The 10740-nt window shown below is 62.5% G+C and overlaps 1 protein-coding gene across 3 annotated transcripts in view; it reads left to right on the top strand.

The window, feature by feature from the left end:
• The window catches only part of COL18A1 (collagen type XVIII alpha 1 chain), a 104675-nt gene extending 94125 nt beyond the window's left edge, over nt 1-10550 (top strand). For all 3 annotated transcript variants that reach the window (XM_017538527.2, XM_017538526.2, XM_017538525.2), the window contains 10 exons: nt 688-731; nt 1071-1169; nt 1668-1821; nt 1901-1974; nt 2358-2486; nt 3716-3748; nt 6132-6377; nt 6840-7037; nt 7693-7808; nt 8836-10550. In XM_017538527.2, coding sequence (XP_017394016.1) covers nt 688-731; nt 1071-1169; nt 1668-1821; nt 1901-1974; nt 2358-2486; nt 3716-3748; nt 6132-6377; nt 6840-7037; nt 7693-7808; nt 8836-9046 — 1304 coding nt within the window. In that variant the 3' untranslated portion in view covers nt 9047-10550. The remainder of the gene's footprint in view (nt 1-687; nt 732-1070; nt 1170-1667; nt 1822-1900; nt 1975-2357; nt 2487-3715; nt 3749-6131; nt 6378-6839; nt 7038-7692; nt 7809-8835) is intronic.
• The last annotated feature ends 190 nt before the right edge of the window (nt 10551-10740 follow it).

Here is a 10740-nt window from a genome sequence, read left to right as displayed (position 1 = left end):
GAGGGGGTGCGGGACCCTCTCCCCAGGACCGAGACACGGAGGGGGTGCGGGACCCTCTCCCCAGGACCGAGACATGGAGGGGGCGCGGGACCCTCATCAGGACCGAGACATGGAGGGAGTGCGGGACCCTCTCCCCAGGACTGAGACACGCTGCCTGCCCCACGCTGGGAGGAGGCGGAGGAGAGATGGGAAGGAGGAAGGAACTGCATTGCGGTTTCTCAGCGCGTCTCCCACCTAAGCCACCCAAGCGATCTACAGTGAACCGCTGGGATTCGTAAGAAAATGTTCCAAGGTCACTGGATGGAAGGACAGTTTAGAAAAATCACCAACTAGTCTAAGCAATTAATGAAGTTTTAAAAAGGCATCATTAACAAAAACGTGAAAAGTATCCCTTAACTAAGAGGAACCCTAATGAAATACGCAGTTTCTACTGAGAAATACAGCAATGGCTGGAAGCACCGCAGCAAACCCGCCGGTGCCAGCGCTTGGGTCTGCGGGGAAAGCCCGGGCACCGTCGGACCCCACTCAGTGACGCCCCGTCTCTCTCAGTGCTGGGGTCTGCAGGGGAAGCTTGGGCACCGTCGGACCCCACTCAGCAACACCCCCTGTCTCTCAGTCGTGGGGGCTGCAGGGGAAGCCTGGGCGCCGTCAGACACCCCTCAGCGGCACCCCGTCTTTCTCTTGTAGGGCAGTTTCCGTTTGACTTCCTTCAGTTGGAAGCTGAAATGAAGGTGGGTGACCCCCTAGTGGGGCTGGGGGCCCCCAAGGTCCTGTACACCCCCTGGGTGGCAGCTCCATCCAGCCCAAGCCCCCTTTTCCCTGTTCAGGCCTGTGAGGGGTGCTGGCCCCAGAGGGCGTGGCGCAGGACATTCCTGTCCCCGCTCAGTTTTGGGGAGACTTGGCTGAGCAGTGGGAGCTGGGGAGTCAAGCCCTGTTTCATGCTGCAGCAGCTCAGAGGCCTGGGCTCCAGAAGCTTTCAGCCTCCTTGCCCTGGCTTGGGAGGGACAGGAGGCTGCCTGTGCCTTGTAGGGTTTTGGGGCTCCATGTCTGACAAGTGCTTCCATCCACAGGGGGAGAAGGGAGACCGAGGTGACGTAGGACAGAAGGGCGAAAGGGGTGAGCCTGGGGGCAGTGGCCCCCCAGGACCCCCCGGCTACCCTGGGATTCCAGTAAGTCCCAGCCTGTCAGACAGACTGCATGTTGCAGAAGTCTGGGTCCAGGAACTGAGGGCGGGCCCAGCCCAGCCGCTGACGTCTGCCAAGGCTGGAGAGGCCCCTGCAAGTCCAGCAGCCCCAACGCGTCCCTGTCCCTGCAGAGCTCCGGGTCGTGCCCTCCTGCGGGAGCCTGGCCCAACTGCCTCTGCTCCCCGGCTGGGTGGGATAGGGGTTTAGGCCCGTCAGTCCTGAAGACTCCAGAGAGCTCTGGGTCCCAGCTCCTGCCTGGGGGCCCACACGTTGTTGGGGGCGGCGCTGGTCCCTGTCCCAGGATCGCGCCCCAGGGAAGGGTGATGTTTCTCAGGCTATGGCGTGGGCAGGGAGGGGACCAGTGACTCAGAGGCTGCACTCACGAAGGGGATCGTCACAGACACAGCCGCAGCCCCACGAGCTTGCCCGACCCGTGCCCAGGCCATGAGGTAACCAGGAAGCGTCTCTTGTCCCCGTCCCTAGGGTCCCAAGGGAGAGAGCATCCAGGGCCAGCCTGGCCCACCTGGACCTCAGGGACCCCCTGGCATCGGCTACGAGGGGCGCCAGGGCCCTCCCGGCCCTCCAGGCCCCCCCGGCCCCCCAGGGGCCCCATCATTTCCTGGCCCTCACAGGCAGAGTAAGTCAGTGGGGAGTGGGCCCTGGGCAGAGGCCACGTCGTGTGGCTTCGTGTTCCCAACTTGGTTTCTCTCCTGCAGCCATCAGCATTCCCGGCCCTCCGGGACCTCCTGGGCCCCCTGGGCCCCCTGGAACCATGGGTGCCTCCTCAGGGGTAAGTATCGAGGCAGCCAGCCGGGCACCTGCGTCCCGTGCCCTGGCTGGTTCTGCAGACCCTGCCCCTCAGAGGCACCATCCCACGGACCCCACAGGGAGAAGCACAGGAAGCCGAGATGCGGTTTCCGGGGCAGAAGTGGGGCGGGGCCACGGGGGGATTCAGTGGGCTCAGGAGGAGGACCCCGGCTGGGAAGTACCTGGGGTTCATGCCCTGTGCACAGAGGCTGAGGGGCTGGAGATGGGCAGGGGTCCCCACAGTGCTCATGGGGGTGGCTGCCTCAGTCCACGCCTGCCCAAAGCTCTGCAGCCCCCACCCAGCATCCTGAAACGGGCATCCCTTCCTTCTGCCTCCATCCCATGCTCCTGCGTTTGTCCCGCCAGGTGAGGCTCTGGGCCACGCGCCAGGCCATGCTGGGCCAGGTGCACGAGGTGCCCGAGGGCTGGCTCATCTTCGTGGCCGAGGAGGAGGAACTCTATGTCCGTGTGCGGAACGGCTTCAGGAAGGTCCAGGTGAGCACTCTGTGCAGCAGGGTCCCGACCCGTGGAAGAGCCAGGGCCTCTTCCTGGGGCTGGCGGAAGGCAGGAGGCCCAGACCCCCAACAGGGATGGAGGGTGGCAGCCAGCACTTCTTAAACTTTGGAACTTCTAGAAAAGTTAGTAAAATACTTTTGTGAGCAGTTTCGGGTTCAGAGAAAAGTGAGCTCAAGCGTCTTAAAGTGGATGAACTCGTGGTTGTAAGGGGCCCTCTCCTGGGGCTCCCCAGAGGTTCACGTCGCAGTGAACATTTACAATGACAAACATCAACTCACACGCCCATTAACAAGACATGGCGTCTGACGGGACAAGGTGGCAGGTGGCTCAGTCCTTCAGGGTCCACGTGACGGCCACAGCGTTGTGGCTCTGCACCCCAAGTTGCAAACACCCAAGTGGGAGGAAGTGTGTCCACACTGCTTAGCACCGTCCTTGCTCATGGGCCTGGCTCCTCGGACACACCCGGGGTGGTGCCATCCAGGCAAGGACAGCCCCTTTCCTGCTTTCCTAAAATGGCCTGGGAGGTAGGAGCGGCCAGTCTGACCCAGGGGGGCAAGGCTGTGCTTGCTGGGGGAGGTTTGCTTTCATGTGGCGAAGGTGAGGACTGGTAGAAGCCCCGTGCTGCTGGAACGGCTGTGACGTCCGTGGGAGCCTCCACTGCAGAGCACCACACACTGACGCAGCCCTGCCTGCCAGAGCCCTTCCACCCTCAAGCCACCTGCCCCCCCCCGGGCCTGGCTGGCCCCTGCAGCACCCCAGACTGTGAACCCCACTCCAGGAGAGGCTGCAGGTCTCACAGCAGACACTGAGCTGGTGCCCGCTGTGTGCCAGGTGTCCTCGTAGGCACTAGGACACAGCCCCGTCCCAATGTTCAGAGGCTTTGGTCCTGGCAGGAGGAGGCAGGGGTTGGCATCCTAGCAAACACATGCTGAGGGCCGGGTGCTGGGGAGAGAGGGTGGATGCTGGGGAGAGAGGGTGGCTGCTGGGGAGGGAGGGCGCCTTGCTGTGGGCAGGGAGGGCCAGGTGCTGGGAGGGCCGGGTACTGGGGAGGGAGGGCTCCTTGCTGTGGGCAGGGAGGGCTGGGTGCTGGGGAGGGAGGGCTCCTTGCTGTGGGCTGGCAGGGCTGGGAGCTGGGGAGGGAGGGCAGGGAGGGTGCCCTGGTGCAGGCCCAGCCGCAGGTCCTGGATAACTCTGCTGCTTTTTTCCAGCTGGAAGCCCAGACGCTACTCGCACGAGGAATGGTGGTAAGAAGCGTTTTGTCTGTTAGACTGGTGGGTGGTCAGAACGTGAGGGGGTACGTGCTGTCTCCTGTTTTGGGAGCAACACCTGGTCCTTTGGAGTCCTGTCGGCCCCTGCTGCAGAAAGGGGTGCAGACCACCCCAGTTCTTCTGAGACTCTCCGCTGCCTGTTTCATGAGGGTACCGCTCCCGTCCCTCAACTTCCTCAATGTGTCTGCTGCTCGTTGGCTTCCTCAGGGTCAAATCCTTGCATCCAAAATCCACATCTTGTGTTTTTGCCTTCCCTTACCCAAAATGCCAGACCCAAGAATGGTTATCTGTAGAGTGGTGGGTGACTGGGTGGGTGAATCAATAGGGAGCTGGGGGGGTGGATGGACAGGTGGGTGAGTGGATGGGGAGGTGGATGGACAGGTGGGTGAGTGGATGGGGAGGTGGATGGACAGGTGGATGGACAGGTGGGTGAGTGGATGGGGAGGTGGATGGATAGGTGGATGGACAGGTGGGTGAGTGGATGGGTAGGTAGATGAGGAGGTGGATGGATGGGTGGATGGACAGGTGGGTGAGTGGATGGGAAGGTGGATGGACAGGTGGGTGAGTGGATGGGTGGGTAGATGGGGAGGTAGATGGACAGGTGGGTGAGTGGATGGGTAGGTAGATGAGGAGGTAGATGAATGGGTGGATGGACAGGTGGGTGAGTGGATGGGGAGGTGGATGGATGGGTGGATGGACAGGTGGGTGAGTGGATGGGAAGGTGGATGGACAGGTGGGTGAGTTGATGGGTGGGTAGATGGGGAGGTGGATGGACAGGTGGGTGATGGATGGGAAGGTGGATGGATGGGTGGACAGGTGGGTGAGTGGATGGGTGGGTAGAAGGAGAGGTGGATGGATGGGTGGGTGAGTGGATGGGGAGGTAGATAGATGGGGAGGTGGATGGATGGGTGGATGGACAGGTGGGCGAGTGGATGGGGAGGTGGATGGACAGGTGGGTGAGTGGATGGGTAGGTAGACGAGGTGGATGGATGGGTGGATGGACGGGTGAGCGGATTGGTGGGTAGACGGGGAGGTGGATGGACAGGTGGGTGATAGATGGGAAGGTGGATGGATGGTTGGATGGACAGCTGGGTGAGTGGATGGGTGGGTAGAAGGGGAGGTGGATGGACAGGTGGGTGAGTGGATGGGTGGGTAGAAGGGGAGGTAGATGGATGGGTGGGTGAATGGTTGGGTAGGTAGATAGATGGGGAGGTGGATGGATGGGTGGATGAGCAGGTGGGTGAGTGATGGGGAGGTGGACGGATGAATGGTGGACAGGTGGGTGGATGGGTGGGTGGGTAGATGGATGGTGTGAAAGTGGGTGAGTGGATGGGTGGGTAGATGGGGAGGTGGATGGACAGGTGGGTGATGGATGGGGAGGGGAGGTAGATGGTGTGAAGTAAGTGGGTAGATGGGGAGGTGGATGGACAGGTGGGTGATGGATGGGGAGGTGGATAGATGGGTGGAAGGTAGGTGGATGAGTGGATGGGGAGGTGGACGGATGGGTGGATGGGTGGAAGGCAGGTGGGTGAGTGGATGGGTGGGTGGGTAGATGGATGGTGTGAAGGTGGGTGAGTGGGTGGGTAGATGGATGGTGTGAAGGCGGCTGAGTGAGTGGGTAGGTAGGAATATTTTCATTTTCCTGAGTGTTTCATTCCACTGCCGTCAGCCCCTCCTTGAGTAGAGGTCATGCCTCCTTAATTGGCTCAGGGGTGAGGCCTGATGTAGAGCCGGGTCAGGGACTCCTCACAGGGCTGAGCCTAACTCATCTATGGGTTGTCAGTCAGCCAGTCAATAGTCATGGCCCGTCCTGCGTGCCGGGTAGCACAGATGTCCTGGGTAACCGACAGCCCGGCCCTGTGGAGCGGACACTGGGGACAGCAGTGCAGGCAGAGTGCGGTGGTTGGCGGCCAGCTTGGGAGAGCTCAGGCTTTGGGGAAAGGCGCAGAATCCATCAGGAGAATCAGGCCTGGGGTCTGGGGTTTCTAAAGTGTAGGTCACCTCTGTGAACTGAGGCAGATAGAGCAAGTGCTCAGGGGGTGAGAAGGTTGAAGATCACCACGCTGAGGTCAGGGCCCCTGAATTGGAGCTAAGTCAGCAAGACGAGGGCAGGTCAGGGCATGTGGGCAGTGAGGGCCGCAGCTTCTGAGCGCGGCTGGGCCTGCGGGGCCTGAGTAGAGGTGACCTGCAGTGCGGCACCACACCACACAGGACCCCCCTCCCTGGCTCCTGCCCACGCTCCCCAAGCAGCCCTGGGGACAGGGTGCAGCTCCCTGCTCACCAGCTCGGAGTCCAGCCCAGAGGGAGGAGTACTTGGAGGGCCCCCGCCCACTGGCACCTCATCTCCGACCTGCAGGACAATGAAGTGGCTGCCTTGCAGCCCCCTGTGGTGCAATTACATGAGAGCAACCCCTACCCCTGGAGGGATCACCCCCGTCCCACTGCGCGGCCCTGGCGGGCAGACGATATCCTGGCCAGCCCCCCTCGCCTGCCTGAGCCCCAGCCATACCCCGGAGCCCCACACCACGGCACCTACATGCATCTGCGGCCGGCGCGCCCCACGAGCCTGCCTGCCCACACCCACCTCAACTTCCAGCCTGTGGTGAGTGCCTCCCAAAGTGGGCTCAGCTCCACTTGGCCCCTTGGCTCTCAGGACAGTGGAAGAGGACCCAGCCCCTGCAGAGCTGCTGGGGTCCTGGGCTTCAGCCACGGGTGGGCATCTGCTGGCTCAGGGCCACTTGGGGCAGGTCGGCAGGGCCTAGGACTTGCCCTCTGGTGGCCAAGCGGCGGTCATGGAAGTCCAGCACCCAGGAGGTGGTCCTGGTCACATCCTTGAGGGGGCAAGCCTCCACCTACAGAGGCAGCAGGGGTGCTGCCATCTGGGCCCTCAGTGTCCCATGGGCATTTTCCACTCAGTCCCCCACGCCGTGCCTGTCCACACGGGTGTGGGCCTGGGTGGTGCACCCAGGGCCTCCGGGACCGCGCCTGGGGGCAGAGGGCGCACCTGATGCAGCCCGTGGGGTTCACCTCTCCCCGCCCTCCTGCACCCCTCCCCCCCCCGCAGCTCCACCTGGTTGCACTCAACAGCCCGCTGACGGGCAGCATGCGGGGCATCCGTGGGGCCGACTTCCAGTGCTTCCAGCAGGCGCGTGCCGTGGGGCTGGCAGGCACGTTCCGTGCCTTCCTGTCCTCGCGGCTGCAGGACATGTACAGCATCGTGCGCCGCGCTGACCGTGCAGCCGTGCCCATCGTCAACCTCAAGGTGGGTCGATTAGTCCTGAGGGTGTGGCCTGTGGGGTGAGCTCCTGGCAGGGGCCTCCCTCAAGGGTCTCTGGAGGCCGCCATGGTACAGATGCTGCCACAGCCTGGCGACTTCAGGGCAGGCCCTGGGTAGGTCCCACCCCGCAAGGCTCAGGCATCCCAGGGCACTGCCCCATTCCCCAGGACTTCCCAGGAGGCCCCCAGGGTGGCCCCGCCCCCCGCCCCCCCGCCAATGCCTCTCAGAGGCTCCCATGCTGCTGGCCTGAGTGTCCACACAGGCGACCGGCCTCACATACAAGCCTGGAATGGGGGACTGTCCCTTGGGGCTCCAGTGCCATCCAGCCTGGTGGCCCTCTGCCATAGCGCCCCACCTGGCCTTGTTCTGTGGCTTTTTGTGCACTGGGCTGTGGTTTCTGGGTGCCCAGGGAGCACCCACATTCCCCAGAACCGACAGCATCACAGACCCAGGGTCCAGGGCTGGGGGTAGGTGCCTGCGGCCCGGCGCTCCCCGCCCTCTGATGGCCTGGCATTAGGGGACTGGGTTCCCTGCCTTTCCGAGGCCTCTTGGGGTCTGCAGACACTGTCTGGCCAGGGCCGGCTCCCAGTGGGACGTGCCCCGGATCTGCAGAGTGCCCATACACAGGGTTTCTCCCCAGGACGAGCTGCTGTTCCCCAGCTGGGAGGCTCTGTTCTCAGGCTCTGAGGGCCTGCTGAAGCCCGGGGCACGCATCTTCTCCTTTGATGGCAAGGACGTCCTGAGGCACCCCACCTGGTAGGTCCCCTGTGCCGCGCCAGCAGCTCTTGAGAGCCCCCGTGAGGGTGGGCGCCCACGCTCCCAATGCAGTTCACCCTGTGTGTGGGCAGATCTGAGCCATGCTCAGTGCTGAAAAATTAAAAAATCCAAGAGCGTCTAGAAAAACGAAAACTGCCCTTTGACAGGTCATCATTAGCCATTCTAAGAATGCCCTTAAGTGCCCCGTCCCTCTGCCCGTGGCTGACAGACTCCACGTATCCCGGGCTGGCACTGAGCCTGTCGTCAGCCATGTAAGCTTCGCCGTGAGTTTATTCTCCAAGAATAAACTAGAAGGGCAACACAGTCCAAGCATGTGTGCCCTTAAAATGTTGACTGCAATCTCCCGTGTCCTGAAGGCTTCACCCCAAATGTCCTGTGCCCTCGCTGTGTGCGGGCTGCGATTCCAAATGTCCTGTGCCCTTTCTGTGTGCAGGTTCTGATTCCAAATGTCCTGTGCCCTCGCTGTGTGTGGGCTCTGATTCCAAATGTCCTGTGCCCTCGCTGTGCGGGCTCCGATTCCTCCAACACTGGTGCTTTTCGGGGCGTCTTGGGGCACCACACAATGTCCCCTGCGGTGCCTGGCCATCTGCTGTGGCACATATGCAGCTGCCAAGGGTCTCTGACGGGAGCACTGTGGGCCGGGCTGGGCCCCGGGGCTGCCTGGAAGCCAGGAGCTGGCGGGCGCAGCTGGTTCCTAGCGAGGCAGCCCCAGGAGGCCACTGCCCAGCAGGCATGAGGGCCAGGTCCACCAGCCCCCCGAGCCCTGGCCCCTCTGCCCCCTGCCGTGGGTGTGTCTGGCAGCGTGGGGTACAGTCTGGGAGATGCAGCCCCCTCCACAGGCAGCCGGCTGAGAGGCCACGTGGCCCTCCAGACTGTGGGAGCTTCTGTAGCCCCCTAGCATCCCTGGTGTTGGCCTCCTGCCTCCACCTTTCCTGCCCGAGGGGGGTGGCCTCTGCCCTGAGCGCAGCAGGTCTGGCTGTGGCTGATGGCCTGGCTTGTTTTACAGGCCCCAGAAGAGCGTGTGGCATGGCTCGGACCCCAGCGGGCGCAGGCTGACCGAGAGCTACTGTGAGACGTGGCGGACTGATGCCCGTTCGGTCACAGGCCAGGCCTCCTCGCTGCTGGGCGGCAGGCTCCTGGGGCAGAACGCTGCCAGCTGCCACCACGCCTACATTGTGCTCTGCATTGAGAACAGCTTCATGACTGCCTCCAAGTAGCCGCCACCTGGATGCGGAGGCTGGAGAGGACCGGCTCCGAGGGAGCCCCCACTGTGGGCAGGGAGCGGCTGGCCAGCCCCCACCCCAGGACCTGGCTGGCATACTTTCCTGTATAGTTCACGTGTCATATAATCCTCCAGAAATAAAAGGAAGCCAAAGAGTGTATTTTTTAAAAAGTTTAAAACAGAAGCCTGATGCTAAGATGCTTGCCTCCCCAGGCCTGCCGTGACCTATGAGCCCAGCGGGCATGACCTAATGGTGCGGCCTGGGTCAGGCAGGGTGTGGCATCATGCCCCGTGCCACCTCTTGGCCTGAACCAGACCACAGCTTGATTTCGACAGGAGGCCAACCCCGACTTCCTGCTCTGAGAAGCTGTGCTCGCCCCGGCGGACACCGACTTCATCTCCCACCTAGTACCTCCTTCTGTGCACAAAACCCAGACCTGTCAGCAGATGGGCCCCGTGAGGCAATGGGGGCTTCACCATACTCAGCACAGGGCTACCTGCCCCTCCAGGGTCTGCGCTTGCCCCGAGGTGGATGGGAGGGTGACTCAGGTTCCTGGGGATGGGGGCAGCCCCTTCTGCTCAGCTCTGGGCTGTTCTCCACAGCAACCCCAGGCTGGAGCAGATTTTCAAGCTCAGAGGCCCACTGTGACCCCTGGCTCTGGCCTGTCTTCCACCACGCACAGGAGCCTGGAGCTGGCCCTGACATGGGGGCGTGTCTTCAGCCCTGTCCATCCTATGCTGGCCTCCAAAATGAGCCATGAGATACATCCAGAGCAGGGAGCTCCACCCTGGCGGAGTCCAAGCTGGGAGCTTTGAGGGACCCATGAGTCGGGGTGTGGCAGCCTCCCACCCAGGGCCCCCATCCCATGCCCAGCACCCCTTTTCCAAGGTGTGGGTGCCCAGCGCTGCCTCCGGCCTAAGCTGAGCCCACCCCCAGTTTCCTGCAGCAGAACTGCTGGGGTTCTGAGTCTACCTCAACAGGGCTCAGAAAACCACAGGGAGCCCCCGCCAGGACGTGGCTCAGCCACACTGTCCAGCCGAGAGCCAGGACAGAACAAGGCACGTCGAAGAGGCTGAGGCTGGCACAGGACACATAGAGGCCAGTGTGCAGGGCCGTTGGGGAGGCCAGTCATCTGGGCGCCGCCATGGGCAGGCTGGCCTCAGGTGCAGGGCAGTCATCACTGTCTGCTGGGAAGCCTGCACCCTTGCCTACCTTGGGACTGAAAGGGGCCCCTGGGGCGCACACAGGCCGTCCTGTGGACGAGCAGAGCAGCCACGAGGTGCGATGATGTCCTCTGTCGCTGTCACCCCCGAGATCCAGCAGCATGGACCCAAGTCACTTGTTCTGTGGAGGGATGAGTGGGCTTAGGGCAGCACCAGGCTGACCAGTGCACGGCCAGCACACACCTGCCTCGAGACAGACAAAACCTGCGGAGCGAGTTCTGTAACTGATGTGAAGCCAGTTCAGACAGGCAAATAAAAGTGACCTTTTACACTGACACTTGGTTTGCAAGCAGCCCTCACTGTCATAGGAGCAAACTCCAAAACAAGTCCTAGGAGCCTTTTAGCCCTGGAGTGCCCCACTGGTAGATCCTGAGGGAGGACGAGCGTGCACAGGCCTACGCATGTACACACAGGCATGCAGGGTGACACGGGGCATGCGGGCATGGACATACACAGGCATGCAGG

The sequence above is a fragment of the Cebus imitator genome, unplaced genomic scaffold (assembly GCF_001604975.1).
Source record: "Cebus imitator isolate Cc_AM_T3 unplaced genomic scaffold, Cebus_imitator-1.0 Scaffold112, whole genome shotgun sequence".
In the NCBI taxonomy this organism is placed as follows: domain Eukaryota; kingdom Metazoa; phylum Chordata; class Mammalia; order Primates; family Cebidae; genus Cebus; species Cebus imitator.
This window is presented reverse-complemented; position numbering and strand designations above follow the sequence as displayed.